The sequence below is a fragment of the Marmota monax genome, unplaced genomic scaffold (assembly GCF_021218885.2).
Source record: "Marmota monax isolate L192 unplaced genomic scaffold, Marmota_monax_Labrador192_F-V1.1 WCK01_AAM20220418_F8-fsc00035, whole genome shotgun sequence".
NCBI lineage: Eukaryota > Metazoa > Chordata > Mammalia > Rodentia > Sciuridae > Marmota > Marmota monax.
Window position 1 is genome coordinate 10,858,425 of NW_026691961.1, and position 16,610 is coordinate 10,875,034.

Sequence of the window (16,610 nt, forward strand, 5' to 3'; positions counted from 1 at the left end):
GCAAAATCAAGTGCATCTTCCAGGTCACAATCCCCTTCCCAAATGTCAAAATACACCTGTGAGCCCTAGGCCATACCCCATGACCCAGCACCCACTCTGCCACCAGGGTCTACCAGGGCAGGTCTAACTGGAGGTTACCTCAGTGCCCCTGCTGTTGAAACCTGGGGCTCCTGGAGAGCAGTCTTTTACATAGACCTTGTAGCCCAGGTCAGGCACCTGCAGCCAGGTAACAGGTGACCAGCCTGACTCACTGCCAAGCTGGATTAAGGACCCTTACCAATGACTAATGCACCAGACCCAGACTCAGCACTCATCTGGTCCTTTGGTCCTAGCCCCCCCAACTTGTTGCAGTTCCTACCCGGGTGAGGTGTCCAGGGTGAGGGAGGCCAGTGCACTGGAGAAGAAACGGGTGTCCCACAGCTTCACTTCTTGCTCACGCATCTGTGGGGAGGGCCAGAGAGAGGCTCAGAGGGTCCTGGCCTGCCTACCTCAGGGCCTCCTGAAACCCAATACCTGAGGGTATGCCTGGTACAAGGCAGAGCAGGGGGAAGACATGCCAGGAGAAAGGGTCTGGGTTTCCATGTCCTGCTCCTTTAACAACCCCTAGGTGACAAAGGACAGGGGCGGTTCCCTCCATGGACTCTGGTCCCTGTGGGGCCACCAAAGCTCCCAGGGTCAGGCTTAGCTATTGCAAATGGAATTCACCAGTTTTCCACAGCCCTCAGTCCCCTGGGGCTCTGAGACCCAGCTGCAGAGGCAGGCCGTATATGGACAGGCCTGGAACTGGACATCAGCTCCCTACCTCCCACCAGCCTTACCCCACCTTCCTAGGTCAGGAGTCTAAAGGACTAGACAATCCCTAGTCCTTTAGATTAGGACTTACGTGACAGTGCCCTGCTCACGCTGGAGAAGTCCCTACCTGGTTGAGTCCCGTGGACACGAGGTGCTCTTGCGTACCCGTCCATGCCAGCCGGCTGTCCCTGCTGTTCTCGTGGGCCTTTGTGCTCTACAGGATGCAAAACCAGGGCTGAGCCATCAGGGCCCCTTGGGGGCCAGAGGAGATGCACACAGCTCTCTCCTAGTTGTACTGGCCCCTGGAGCCCTAGACAAGGGGTGGAGATGTGGAGTGGGCCTCAACTAGGGTAGTTCTGCTACCCACCCATCTGAGCACCCACAGAGGGACAGATTGGTCTTTACTTTGGAATTTCCTATGGCTGATCTAAGCCAAAAGAGACCTCATACACACAGGACAAAGCCCACTTCCAACCCCACCAGGACAGCTGTGTCAATAGGCCCTGGTGGATGCCTCACCTCCTGGGAGGGCTGGACTAAAAGCAGGTGCCTAAAAGAGGCTGAGACCCCATCCCTTACCCTGCCCACACCCCTGAGCCATATGACCCTGGGGACCCCACACCCTCTCAAAATCTCATTTTTCTCTTGTAAACAGGGCTCATGGTACCCACGCTGCCCTCAGCAAAGCACTGTGCAAATCGCAGGATTAGCAGGATTACCACTGCCTCTGGAAGCTGCCAGCGGGCCAGAGGGCAGGCCTAGGGCCAAGTTCTGGGGAAGTCCTAGAGAGGGCAGTGCAGTGCCCCTCGTGGCCTCCCACGGTGCTAGAGCTGCCGGCAGGAAGGCTCAAGGCCCCCAGGAAGGAGAGAGAAGTTCACATCCCGGGCAGGCAGCCTTGTCCCTCTGGGCCCTGGTGGGGGGGAGGCTGAGGGGGCCAGAGGAAATGCAAACAGCTCTCTCCCAGTCACCCTGGCCCCTGGAGCCTGAGACAAGGACCCTGTTACCAAAAATAGCTCACCCCAACCATGGCCAGCCTCCTCCAAACTTCCCACGATCTCCTTGGGAATGAATGAGGGAGGGAAGCAGCCAGCGAGGAGCTGGCCCAGGGCCCCCTCCTCAGCCTACAGAGGCGACCCCAGCGTGGGAGACCTGGAGCACTCCCCCACCCGTTGGTTCCAGGGGCTTTTCTCACTGCTCCCTTCCCACCCAGCCACAGCAGCACAGGAAGTCAGGGCTGGAGCCTGAGAACCAGGGCCCCACGCCCCTCTCCCTGACCTAAGAGGGGTTCAGGTCAGGAAGAGGGTCAGGCCCCTGACACCCAGAATAGGTGAGAAGTGTCATCTGGGCTCCTGTCTTCTCATCAGTGTACAAATATCCCTATGTAAGAAGCAAACCGGATGGTTCCAACTGGTCTGCACATGATTCATTCATTCAACAAACATGTGAGGCCTCCCTCAGGCCAAGGACCAAGCTGGAAGCCAGCAGTGGGGGTGGGCAGTCCTCAGAGGACCAAGAATGTGAGTGAAATCAAGCTGCTCCTTCATTTGTTCTTTCATAATACAATTATCCAAGCCACACAATGTGCCAGGAGCTGGAGACACAGTGAACAGAATGGACAAGGTCCCCAAGCCCACGGAATATCTACACTGGGAGGCAGACCAGACCAAATGGAAATAACTATGCCTTCAACATCACTGTAAGCGCCACAAAGCAGCCAAGTGGAAGTGAGGGCACAACCTGAGACAGACTGCCTGAATGAAACCCCAGACCTGCCCAAGGGCCCTATCCCAGAATGAGTCACAAAGTCAGTGCCTCAGTTTCCCTGTCTGTAAAAACTACCGTAGCAGGACCTCCTTTGGAGGACTGCCACAAGGAACATTAACACAGGAGAATCTGCCACATATCAAATGAGGTGGGGTACCAGGGATTGAATAGAGGGCCTCATGCATGCTAGGCAAGTGGCCCACCACAAAGCTACATCCCTGGCCATTATTTTATTTTGAGACAGGGTTATGGAGGCTGGCCTCAATCTTGTGATCCTGCTGCCTCAGCCTCCTGAATACATGGGCTTACAAGAATGCACCACCACACTCAGCCTCAAATGCTCTATTTTTAAAGATGATAACAGTGTACAATCAGAGTGTAACTGAAGTCATTATAAAGTAACATTTGAGCAAAGAGGTGTGAGGTAGACAGCAGAACTAACACCTACACAGCAGGAGATGGAAGCAGAGAGGATGGTGCAGGCAACAGGTGGGTGAGTGAGGCAGGGCCAGGCTGTCACCAAGCATTTCTCATTCAGAGGCACAGCTGAGGCGAAATGCACTTTGGCCTGCATCTTCTACCTTCTGTTCACAGGTGCAGAAACCAGGACCTAGAGAAAGCAAGCCCTCTCCCCAGTCACCTAGCAATGCAGCTGGAGGCTACCTGAGCCTCCAGTCCTGTGAGCTGGTCCCATGATCTCACTCCGCATGAGGACATGAGACTGGGGGTGAAGAGACTTGCAATGCAGCAGAGAGAGGGGCTAGGGGAGCCCAAGACGACCCCAGAAGCCCTCTGGCTTCCAGCAAGCATCCTGGATCAGCTCACCCTGGGTAGGGCACCAGGTCTCCAGACACACAGCACTAAGGCCTGCAAAAGTACTCGGAAAGCCACTCCCCATTATGGGTGCACCTAGCTGTTGGCCCAGGGGCCACAGGAAGCCACATGGGTTGGGAAGAAAGTCAGCAGCCACCTCTAACCCCAGATCACTAGAGTGATTTCCAATCTCAAAAATAGAAAGTTCTTTGCTGACCTCAGAGAGACTCGCAAAAGAGAAGCCCTGCCTCTGAGCCCTCAGCATCTCAATTTCCTGGGCCCCCGGGAAGGCTGCAGCTGGGCCCCAGGCATCCTATTACCCTGGCGCAAGAGGCTAGGCTGGAGGTTCCCTCCTAGAAGCAAAGAGGCTGCAGGTCCTCCTGGGGGTGGCCTTTGTCCCCACAGGCAACAGGGTATCTGCTCATGGAGAAGGGCTTCACTGCCCCTCAGTCTCTGGTCCAAAGTCCCTGCTACCTGGCCTCAGGAAGAGGAGAGGAGGAGGTGCAGCCAGGCAGGCAGCACCAGCCCATCCAGTGAGTGTGGGTGTGTGTGTGTGCATACCCAGCATTCCACTGCAATGAAACCAAAGCCCCTCTGGATTACCATGACAACGGTGTGGGGCAGGGCTGCTCATCAGGAAGCCCTGGGCTCCTTCCTAGGGCAAGGAGACTTTTTCCAGTGGTAAGACCCTCACCTGAGCCAGGCTCAGTGCTGGGTTCCAGATGCTCAGCCCCCCAGGCTTTGTCATATGGGGTGGTCAGGAGGCACATACTCCCCCACTAAAGAGAGGTCAGATGGCTCATCCTGGGCCCCTTTCTGTCCCTAAGGAGGATCTTGAGGCCTCACTGCTCCCCAAGCATCTCCCAGCCTCAGCGTGCTGCTTCCCTGAGACAGTCAAGACTTCAGGGCTTCACCAACCCCCATCCAGGGCTTTGGTTCAATGAAGGAGCAGCAAAAGGGGCCTGGGGGCTCAGATAGAACAGGCCTGGCTCTTCTACTCGTGGCCCTGGAGCAGTGAAAGAAACATCCTGATCCCTGGTATCCTAGCTTGGACTTCAGAAAGATCCAAAGAGCCAACTTTCTAGGGGGGCTATCAGGGTGGAAGTCCTACAGTGGTCATAAACATAATCGAAAAACAAAGGAGGAAGCCAGACACAGTGGTATGCACCTGTAGTCCCAGGATGAGGCAAAAAGATGCTTGAGCTTAGGCATTCAAGGTCACTCTGGACAGCAAAAGGAGACCACATCTCGAAAAGATATAGAGCAGACTGTGTTAGACTGTGTTGGTATACACCTATAATCCCACCTACTTAAGAGACTAAGGCAAGAGGATCACAAATTGGAAATCAGCCTGAACAACTTAGCAAGACCCTATCTCAAAATAAAAAATAAAAAAGGCTGGGGAAAAGTCCAGTGGTAGAGAACTTGCCAAGCAAGAGGAAAGCCATGGGTTCAATCCTTGGCACTGAAAAATACAAAACAAAATACATGCATACAGAATAAAGAAAATGTGGTATACATACATAATGGAATATTACTCTGTCATAATGATGAATGAAATCATTGCATTTGCTGGTAAATGGAAGGAACTGGAGACTATCATGAGAAATAAGCCAAACTCAAAAAGCCAAGGCCAAATGTTTTCTCTGATATACAGATGCTAACTCACAATAAGGGGGCAACAGGGAAAAATAGAAGTACTTTGGATTAAACAAAGGAGAATGAAGGGAAGGGAGGAAGAATGGAAATAGGAAAGACAGTAGAATGAATCAGACATTACTATCATTGCACACGTATGATTACACGACCAATATAATTATACATCACGTACAACCAGAAGAATGTTATACTCCGTACGTGTATGTCAAAATACATTCTATCATGTGTAACTAATAAGAACAAATTTAAAAATACATGTTATACATACATGAAAATAAAAAGTAAAAACAAAACAGGGATGTAAATCGGAAGGAGGCACCCAAAGGTTTCTGCTTTAAGCTCAGGTGGCCCAAAGCAGGGTCCAGACAGTGAAGGGAGGACTCGTCCCTGCATAGCACATCCTTCAGGCTCCGAGAATAGTGAGGGGAAGAAATGGGATGGAGGAGGATGCTATCCTCCAGGAGCCCCAGCCATGTCCCCTCAGAGAAGGTGCTCCTAGAAGGACTTCCCCGAAGCTGGCCCCTTGGCTCACGCCCACCCCTGCCGCCAGCAGTGGTTTTCTTAATAGAAGCCAGGTGTGGGCCAGATGCCCTGGGCGGAAGTGGGGGGCAGGGCCAGGCGGAGGACGGCATTCCAGGCCCACTGCCCCCGCAAGGCACCAGCAGGGCCGAGGCGCCAGGCACAGTCTCTGCAGTCAGGGAGCCGCCCTCGCTCCTCCCAGATCTCCTGGCTGCAGCCCCTTCAGAGGCTCCTCCAGGCACAGACCTTCACCCACTAGGAATCAGACTCCCTTGGCCAGCAGCCACTCCAGCTCCACCTCAGCCCCCACTCAGCCCTGCTGGAGGAAGGGCGGGGGCTGGAAGGAGGTAGCGTGGAGGGGAGAGAAGGAAGAATCACTCCAGGGTTGGCCCAGAGGCTGGGCATGGCATGCCCAGCGGGTAGGAGTGCAGGTACTCCAGGCCGAGCATCTGAGGCCCTGGGCAGAGGGCGACCTGGGAAAGGGGGGATTCAGTTTATCCTCCAAGTAGAGCCTGGACCCCTTTCTGGGTAAAGGCTTAGAGGTGAGTTAAGGAAAACTACCAGGTGAGGCCTATTGTCCACACCCACACTTCTCTGAGACTCAAATGTCCTCTTGGGAGGAGGAGGCCAGGTAGCCCCTCCAGGATGCACAGGCGGGATGTAACCAAACTACTTTTCATCTCAATTCACCTGTCAGATAGGGCTTCCTTTCTGTCTTCAGCCAGAATGGAACTGACTGTACCATCTTGGCCCCCCAAAAACTCAAATTTCAGGCTACCAGGTTTGAGCTGATAATCTACTCTTGGCCCTAGGTGGGCATTGAGCCCTTGAAATGGGGAGAGGGTGTGGATGGGTGTGTATCTTTGCTAGGGAGCGTCTCCCCAGAGCTGGCAATAGGACCCTACACTTCATCTCCCTGAGGGAGAAGACTTCAGTTTCTAGAAAATTCCCACCTACTTAAGAGGCTAAGGCAGGAGGATCACAAATTGGAAATCAGAAATTTAAATCCAATGAAAATTAGGTTATTTGCAGGAAAATGGATGGAACTTAAGAACATTATGTTAAGTAAAATAAACTAAATGCAAAAAGTCAAAGGTCAAGGGTCATATGTTTTCTCTTATGTGCAGAAGGTAGAAAGAAAAAAAGGAAAAGAAAGGTGGGGGATCTCATGAAAACTGAAGGGGGACTACTAGAGAACAGGGACCAGGGGAGGAGGGGGAAGAAAGGGAAATAATGGGAACGATATTGGCCAAATTATTTATTTATATATATATATATATATATATATATATTTTTTTTTTTTTTTTTTTTTAATGGATAGCATGTCTTTATTTTATTTGCTTATTTTTTTGTGGTGCTGAGGACTGAACCCAGTGCCTCACACATGCAAGGCAAGTGCTCTGCTACTGAGCTATAGCTCCAGCCCCAAATTATATTCTTATAGTACATGCATGTGTGAATATGTAATAATAAATCCCATCATTATGTATAATTATAATGCACCATACAAAATTATGGGGCGGGGAGTAAATCCACTCATCTCACTTCCTGCTAAAACACTCTAGGGGCTTTCCAAAGCCCAGGGGACAGGCTCTTCACATGGCCTGCCTCCCCTCTGGGTCCCTCAGCAGACTTCTGGGACAAGTTCATCCTACCTCAGGCCATCTGTGCATGTCACCCTGGTAAAATGAAACTTAGGCTGAAGCTCCAATGTCAGTTGCTCAGAAAGCACTAATCCATTCCCAAAGAGAAGCCCCCAGTACTACCTAGGGCAGGGCCACTGTATCTGGCTCACTGGCTGCTGCCTCTAGGTCTGGTGGATAAATTAATGACTCCCCAATGACTCTGTGTCTGCTGCATGAACCCAGGTCCCAGCCTCCTTATGTGGAATGCAAATGGCCACATGTGCCCCCATGCAATATACACTTGCAGAAACATGTGCAACCAAAACATGCAGAAACCCTCAGTCCTGTAGGTCTGATAGGCCCTCCCTACCCCAGGGGTCTCTGTGAGGCCTGAGGAGCACAGAGGGTGGGAGACTTGGGGGATACTCTCTGCTGGTCTCTTCTGACCATGCCAGGGAAGGAGAGTGTGTGTGTGTGTGGGGGGGGTGAGGGTCACAAAGGAAAGAAGGAAACTGGAATCTCAAATTACCTTCCTGAAGCCACAGGATACCTCCTCCGCCTGCCTATGAGCAGCCAGGCTGCTCCCACCCTGTGATCAAAGCCAGGCCCTCCCAGGACCCAGAACTGGCTTTCCAGGAAGAGCTCTACCAGCAGCAGCCACTGCCCATGGTCTCTGCACCAGGAACCTGCCCGCCCTCCTCCACCTGCTGCAACCTCTGGGTCCTCATCCTGCATGGAGGTGTCCACCTACCCCACCACCCCTACAACTCACCTGAGAGGCCTCAGGTTTGGCTCTGGGGTCGAAGATCCTTAGCTGCTTGTCCTGCAAAAGCAAAGAAGAGGAAACAGAAAATATACTATTAGAGTCAGCCCGTTTCTTCACTCCAGATTCTGATTGGTCCCTGCCTCTGTACCCAGGGCTGGCATTACATGCCCCAAACCAGTTCCTCCTTTGGCATGGACCGGTCCTGCTTCCTGCCCACTTCCCCCAGAAGACCACATTTGGTGGGGGCAACAGCTCACCTTCCTGAGCACCTACTATGAACCAGGCATGTCACAGGCATGCCCTCTCCTGTCTCCCCAATGACTTTATGGAGTGGTGCCATCAATAGGACCCTTGAAAAGGAGAATGCAGACCCAGAACCAGCAGGAGGCTTCTGCAGGCATGTCCAGCCCTGCGCAAGGCGTCCTGGCTCCGCGGATGATGGCATTTCTGAACTTCCAATCAGAAAATGGAGCTAACACCTTCTAACAGTCCACCCAGCTTAGTTACTGACCCATACTACCTGAGAGCAGAAATGAACAAAAAAAGAAGAAAGAACTCTACTGAAATAAAACTCCCAGACCTCATTCAAGTCATTTTTGTGGAATAATCTGTGTATCTGTACGTGTACCCAAGTGTATATACATAGACAACTGGGGCAGAGGGCTGAGGATACTGTTCAGTGGTAGGGTGCTTGTCTAGCATGCATGAGGCCCCCTCAACTTCTAGCACCACAAAAAGAAAAGAAAAAAAGAACTGTGCATAGAAAGGGCAGACTCTGTGTCCACTATTTATAGCCTTGGCCATAACTGTCCATAATAAATTGTTAAGTGCAAAAAGGAAGTTGCAGAATAACATGGCACACTATGATTCTACTGTGGTCAAAAATAAACAAAAATCTCTATTTGTGTGACCACGTTCCCATATGTTTGGGATATTCTCTGGGCAAGGATGAAGGTCCTGACCAACATAGGCAAGGGTGTCAATGCTGGATACCAGGGGTGGGGCAGTGGGGGCTCATCAGCAGGTCATTTTTATGTCTGAGTGCAGCTCTACTTCTGTTTCAGAGATTCCTACTTTCATATTATAAAAAATAAACAACTGTAATTTAAAATTAAAAACATTACCACTTGCATCAGATTCAAAGAGTTGAAATGTTCACTTATAAATCTAACAAAATATGTATTGACAAAATATGAGAAAATCTACAAAACTCTGATGGAAAAAACTGCAGAAGGCTGGGCACAGTGGCATACACCTATAATCCCAGCAACTCAGAAGGCTGAGTCAGAAGGATTTCAAGATCAAGGTCAGCCTGGGCAGTGTAGCAAGATCTATCTCAAAATCTGAAAAAATAAATAAATAACAGGACTGGGGATGCAGCTCAGTGGAAGGTGCTCCTAGATTCCATCTCTACTATGAGAGAGAGATTGAGAAAGGAAGGAAAGGGTTGGGTTGTGGCTCAGTGGTACAGCTCTTGCCCAGCATGTGTGAGGCACTGGGTTCAATTCTCAGCACCACATATGAGCAAATAAATAAATACAGGTCCTTCAATAACTAATAAAACATATTTTTTTAAAGTGCGTTTAAGGGGCTGGGGATGTGGCTCAAGTGGTAGCGCGCTCGCCTGGCATGTGTGGGGTGCTGGGGTGCCAGGTTCGATCCTCAACACCACATAAAAATAAAAAAATAAAGATATTGGGCTGGGGATGTGGCTCAAGCGGTAGCGCGCTCGCCTGGCACGCGTGCGGCCTGGGTTCAATCTTCAGCATCACATAGAAACAAAGATGTTGTGTCCGCCGAAAACTAAAAAAAAAAAAATTAATATTTAAAAACTTATCAAAAAAATAAAAAAATAAAGATATTATGTCCACCTAAAACTAAAAAATAAATATTAAAAAAGTGCGTTTAAAAAAAAAGAAGGAAGATCAAAGAAATGAATGGACATGAAGACTTAGTATCATAGAGAGATCTGTTCTTTCCACCTTTGATCTACAGAGTCCACACAACAATCCTAATCAAAGTTCCAGAAGTTGCTGTGTGAATATCGACAAACTGATTCTATATTCTCATGAAGAAGCTAAAGACCCAGAATAATCAACACAATAATAAAGGAGAACAAACCCAATTTTACTAAAAAGAGAAACAAATTGATAGAGCAGACAAGGGAGCCTGGAAAAGATCCCCCCAAATACAGTCTACTGATCTTTGACAAAAACCAATCAAGGGCTGGGGTTGTGGCTCAGTGGTAGAGTGCTTGCCTAGCATATGTGAGGCACTGGGTTCAGTGCCCAGCACTGCATATAAATAAATAAATAAATAAAATAAAGGTCCATCAACAAACAAAAGAACCCAGTCAACACCATGGAGAAAGGGTAGTCTTTTCAACAAGTGGTGCTGGAACAACTCAGGAAAAAGGAAAAAAGAATCTCTACACAGACCTTACCTTTTTCACAAAAGTTTAACTCAAAATGCATTACAGAACTAAGAACAGAACGTGCAACCATAAAACGTTTGTTACATAACACAGAAGAAAAATCTAGGTGGCCATGGATACAGCAATGACTTTTTAGGTATGATCATGGGAGAAAAATCTCACAAATTGGACTTCATTAAAATTGAAAATTTCTGGGCTGGGCTGTCGCTCAGTGTAGTGATTGCCTGGCAAGTGCAAAACCCTGGGTTTGATCACCAACACTGGGGAAAAAATACTGAAAATTTGTTTTTCTGCTTTGTGACATTGTCAAGAGAATGAAAGATCAAAACTCAAAGCCATAGACTCAAGAAAATATTTGCAAAATACCTGTTTCAGATAATTTATACCTAGGGCTAGGGTTGTGGCTCAGTGGTAGAGCACTTGCCTTGCATGTGGGAGGCACTGATTCAGTTCTCAGCACCACATATAAATAAATCAATAAGGGCTGGGGTTGTGGCTCAGCGGTAGAGCGCTCGCCTCACACATGCGAGACCCTGGGTTCGATCCTCAGCACCACATAAAAACAAACAAACAAGTGAAATAAAGGTGTTGTGTCCAACTACAACTAAAAAATAAATATTTTAAAAAAATAAATCAATAAACAAAGTAAAGGTCCACTGACAATTTAAAAAAAAATAATTTATGCCTATAACATCAGGAGAACACTAAAGGTTCAACCATGAATTGGGTGGGAGCAAACTTCTGGTACCCCAGTGACTCAGAGGCCAAGGTGGGAGCATGGCAAATTGGAGATCAGCTTGGGCAACTTAGAGAGACTGCCTCAAAATAAAATTAAAAAGGCTGAGATCTTTGCTGGGCACAGCAGCATTGCCTATAATTCTAACAACTTGGGAGGCTGACACATGAGGATCACAAGTTGAGACTAGCCTCAGCAATTTAGGAAAGACCCTGTTTCTTTTTTCTTGTTTTAAAAATATTTCTTTATTTAAAATATTTTTTAATATTTATTTTTTAGTTGTGGTTGGACACAATACCTTTAGTTTATTTATTTATTTTTATGTAGTGCGGAGGATCAAACCAAGGGCCTTGCACATGCTAGGCAAGCACCCTACTTTTGAGCTACAGCCCCAGCCCTATTTAAAATATTTTTAAAATAATACAATATTAGTTATAGATGGACACATCGCCTATTTTATTTATTTATTTTTATGTGGTGCTAAGGATCAAACCCAGTGCCTCATGTGTATTAGGCAAGTGCTCTACCACTGAGCTACAACCCTAGCCCATTTCAACATAAAAGTAATTTTGAGCCACACCTGTAATCCTAGCAGCTCAGGAGGCTGAGGCAGGAGGTTTGTAAGTTGGAGTTCAGCATCAGCATATTAGTGAGGCCCTAAGCAATTCACTGAAACCCCATCACAAAATAAAATGTAATAAGGGCTGGGAAGGTGGCTCAGTGGTAGAACACACTTGGGTTCAATTTCTGGTACCAAAAAAAGTAATTTTAAAACGGACTAGGGGCAGGCACAGTGGCACAGTCTGTAATCTTAGCAATTTAGGAGGCTGAGGCAGGAGGCTTGTGAGTTCAAGGACAGCCTGGGCAGCTTAATGAGACCCTGTCTCAAAATTTTAGATAAGTGGGCTGGGGAAATAGCTCATTGGTAAAGTGCTTTACCTAATGTACAAGGCCTTGGGTTCAATCCCTTGTACTAGGGGAGAAAAAAAAAGAAAGGGAAAACCAAGTGAATACCTGCTATGAGAAGCCCCCACTGAGTGCCGGGGACAGAAAGATGAGCAAACAGCCCAGCCATCACTAAACTTGAAACCAAGGGCTGTACTCCGCAGAATAGTCATAGGGACCTTTGGGGAGGAACTGACACCTGAGCTGAACCCTAAAGGACAAGCAGAACTTGCTCTCTTACTCTGGCAAGGGAAAGGCATTTGGGGAAGGTGGAAGAACCCGAGCATGATGTGGAGGTGGGAGTGTACTGGTGTAATGGGGGGAGTGCATGGGGTAGTGGGTAAGGCAGGAGAGCACAGTCAGCTGAGGCAGGGACTAGCAAAGAGGGCTTCCAAAGCCAGGCCTTGTGGGCATACTTGGAAGGGGCCCAGGGCTCTGTGCCATTCCTGGCAAAGCCTTCCCAGATGCAGTTTACTGAGCAACTGCCACACACCGGGTGGGCACTAGGCAGGATCCAGGGAGTAGCTCCTCTCAGCTCTGTGCTCCACAACCTGGGCTCCAAGGGTCCTGGGGTGACATATGTAGACCACACTTATGAAGGGGATGACAGACAGCACAGGGCAGAGAAGGTCCAACCAGGGACAGGCAGAGAAGACAGTCAGGGACTGTGACAGAAACAATGCCAGTGAGAGTCAAAGAAGACAGCCAGGGACAAGGACAACTATAGATTAAGAACATAAAGAGGGCACAGGAAATGAAACAGGATGGAGAGCAGGTCTCAGAGATGAAGGTCAAGGGAAATACCTCTCCACCCCACAGTGCTGCGAGAAAAGGCAGGGGCCTGGGTTCAAACCACTGATGAGCTCTGTGACTTGGGCAAGCCCTGAGCCTGCTGAAGGAGGATGAGGACAATGGGACAACAGTGCCACTCACAGGTGGGTTACTGGGGCTCAGGGCACAGCACCCCATGGAGGCAGCTGAGCCCTCTGGAACAGTACTTTAAGGCTAAGTCCTAACAGGAGTCCATAGTATGACCTGAAGGGCTGGCCCTGCAGGGGATGCAGCCTCCCTGCAGTGGCCCTGTCCTGGCTGGGCAGGAGCAGACTTGTGAAGGAGGTGCAGGCGCCGGCGGCAGAGGCCATCCATCCGAGGGGCTGGCGTGCCCCCTAGTGGCCACCTGCCCCTTCACCGTGGCCCCAGGAGATCCTCAGCTAGGCAGTGAAGAGGGGCACTCCTGGGGCAGCAGCCCCACTGGATTTCCTCTCAACCTGAGGGCTCAGTGTTTGGAACCTACTGCTTAATGAACAACCCAGAAAAAAACAATCGGTAAGGACTAGGAAATTCACCTTCCAAAAAGGCAGAGAATAGGGTCCCTCCAAGTGTGAACCATGGGCCTAGAGGAGTCTACTGCTGGGAGCCTTCTACTTCAGGAGAACTCCCATCACCTCTATCGCTGCCACCCCTTCCACTCCTTCCTCCAGGCCCTGGCGCCAGGCCCTTGCTACCTACCCATTCTCTACTAGTGTCCTCAGGTCCAGCACAGCACCAAGGCCGCCCACATCCCCAGATCCCATGGTCTTCCTGGGCCCTGGTGCATGGCCATGCTGGGGACCCTCTGTCCTAGGTCCAGGCACCACCCTGCCTTAGCTCTCTACCTGCCACCTTCTGCTTGTAGGCTTTGGATCCTTCTTCCAATGAGCTGTCATTTCCTCCTGGAGGCACTCCTGGCCTGTGAACAAAAACCATGCCCACCTTTCCACCTTCAGCTCTGGGCACCACTAGGGCCAGAGACTTAGGTGACGCTTCACTCCCACAGCTTCAGGTACTTAAGCTGAACAACCAACAATCACTCTAGGAGTACCCAGAACATCCACACAAGGTGCCCTTCTGGCACCTTGTGGCACCTACTGTTCATGCCAGTCTCAGTGCAGGGGCTCTTCCTGGAGCCCAGGAACCAGTCTCATGATGTCCACTCCTTTCTCAATCCACCACTTAGCACTCAGCGCTCCTCCCTATGGCTGTGCGTGTCTGCCCTGGTTTCTATCACCCCTAGCTAAGGAATTATTCTTTCCATCCTTTAGAAAGTTGTCCAACATCCAGTGTTGGACACTGCCCATCTGCCATGCTCTGTCCACACAGCAGCCAGGAAAGCACTCAAAACAAAACTGCTCACCTCACACCACCAACTGCCTTCTGACTTTTTAATTTTTTTCATAGTTGTAAATGTACAGCATGCCTTTATTTTATTTCACATGGTGCTAAGGATCGAATCCAGTGCCTCCCACATGCTAGGCAAGTGCTCTGCCTCTGATCTACAGCCCCAGCCCTGCCCTCTGACTTTTAATGCTTTGATGCTTTCCTGTTGCCCCTGAGGCCTGGGTACTTGTCTCCCGCGGCGTCCAGCCAGGTACCTGCCCCAGCAGCTTGCTCTGTCCTCCTTGTTCCCAGGATTACTCCCCACCCTAGACCTCTGCTCCACAGCCCCTGCTTAAGGCCAAGCTTCCCTAGCCTCTCTGACAAACTCAAAGTACCACTTCCCTTTCAGAGGTAGGTCCCAGATCACAACTTGCAGTTCATCTGTACCACCCATGGAAGGTGGCCATGTCCAACAGCATGGGGCTGCCACAGAACCCTGCATATGGAAGCCACCAAACATGAGCCTCGAGTTTGGATAAACCATTAAGGCAGTAGCGTGAGGCTGATTCGAGGACAGGATGGAGCTAAATCGCAAAGGCCAGGCACCAGCAGTGGGCAGCTGCTCAGGCCCATTCTGATAGAGCCCAAGTGGGGTGGGAGCTTACAAATGTCCCATTTGACCTCATTGCCCTTTGGCTTCATAAATCCTGCCACACCTGCAAGGACAGGCACGGATGGCCCTGTGCAGAGGCCCATAGACTCACTGCCTACTTACCTTGCATGCCGTGCCCACAAGCGCTCCATCCCGGCTCCAGACAACACTCTGCACCAGGTCCCCATGGGCCTCCAGCTCTGCAGAGAAGCAGCCAAAGTCAGGCCCCAGCTCTTCTCTCAGAGAAGCAGGCTGGGGCAGGCCTGGGGCAGGCCTGGTGTAGGGTAACTCCCAGGGTTAAGGCAGCAGCAGCAGCAGCAGCAAAAGGGTCCCACTCAGCTAGGAAGAAACAGGCAGCAGCTCCCTCCAGACAGGAGGCATGTATACCAGGGGCTTCTTCCTACAACTCTGCCCTTGTCAGGTCACATCTGTACTCAACAACCTCCTGTGGCTCCTTGTTCCTCAGCCTGGCTCTCACTTCCTACCAGGCTCACTTCCGCTCACTCTGCCATCCCTACTGGGTCACCGCAGCCCTGGACCTCTGCTCCTGCCAACTCCACTCTCTTCCCCTAGCAAGGGTTTTCAAATACATCCATCCACATGTTCTTTGAAACTCTTCCTGTTGTGGGTTGAATCGTATCCCTGCAAAAGATGCTGAAGTCCTAAGTCCTAGTACCTGTGAATGTGACATAATTTGAAACTGGGTTCTTTTAGGCTGGGGTAGCTCAGGGGTAGAGCTTGTGCTAAGCAGGTGAGAGGCCCTGGGTTAGAGCTCCAGCATCAAAAAGAAAAGAAAAAGGAATATTGTTTCTTTGTAATGCAATATAACTGGTATGCTTATGAAAATGGGAACTTGGGAGAATGGGAAAAATGGGAACAAGACAAACACGAATGGAGGGAAAGAAGGAAGATAGACACCCACAAATCAGGGAGCTCTAGAGGCAAGCCCTGGAACAGACCTTCCCACAGCCTCGTGAGGTGCTGATCATGCCTATACCTCAATCTGCCTCCTAAACCCCAGAACTGTTAGATAACAACTCCTGATATTTTACACCACCCCATTTGTGGTTCTTCGCATTGGCAGTCTTAGACACTAATACTCTCCACTTCTCAGTGGGAGAAGCAATTAGTGACTCTCTTCCAAAATACAGAAGCTGGAAGGCATGTTAGTGTGTGACCTGGGTCCCAAGTCAGGTCAGAAAATGCACTATGCTTCCTCTCTGTTCCCTTAGGGCACTCGAGCAGCCATCAAGAGACCCACAAGGGGAGCAACTGAGCCTTCCTGTCCACAGCCAGCACCTTGTGAGTTAGTTGTCTTGGAAGTGGCTCCCCCAGCACGGGTCAAGCCTTCAGACAAGTGCATCCTCAGGAGAACCGAGCCAGAACTGCCAGGCTTAGCCACTCCCACATCCCTGCCCCTCAAAGACTCTGAGGTAATAAATGCTTGTATTTGTTTTAAGTATCTAGTTTTGGGTAATTTGTTCCAAAGCAATAGATAACCACCAAGGTTCCCTCCCCTGGACTAATCCCAGTTCTACTACCCACGAGTGCCACAGCCATGGCCAAGTTATCTGACCTCCTGAGCAGGAACTGACACATTCCAAAGGAGCTGCTGTGCAGACAGATGTGCAGGCCCTCAGCACAATGTCAGGCACACAAAAAGAGCCTGGGAGGGGTAGTATGGCCGCGGTTGTTCCCTAACAAGAGGCAGGCCTCATCACCTCCACTGTCACTTCCAGGGTCAGGATGGTCTTCTAGGCCACCCCAGG

General features: G+C 50.0%; 1 protein-coding gene across 2 annotated transcripts in view; it reads right to left on the minus strand.

Annotated features, from left to right (window-relative positions):
• Coro7 (coronin 7) overlaps positions 1 to 16,610 on the minus strand; it is a 55,464-nt gene that overhangs the window by 27,651 nt on the left and 11,203 nt on the right. Inside the window, exons 6-9 of one of the 2 annotated variants that reach the window (XM_046444245.2) lie at positions 14,965 to 15,041; positions 7,945 to 7,995; positions 920 to 1,006; positions 359 to 441 (exon numbers count right to left, since the gene is read on the minus strand). In XM_046444245.2, the coding sequence (XP_046300201.1) occupies positions 359 to 441; positions 920 to 1,006; positions 7,945 to 7,995; positions 14,965 to 15,041 (298 nt within the window). Of the gene's footprint in view, positions 1 to 358; positions 442 to 919; positions 1,007 to 7,944; positions 7,996 to 13,708; positions 13,775 to 14,964; positions 15,042 to 16,610 lie in introns of those variants that run through there. The other variant, XM_058579450.1, reaches the window with a different exon arrangement.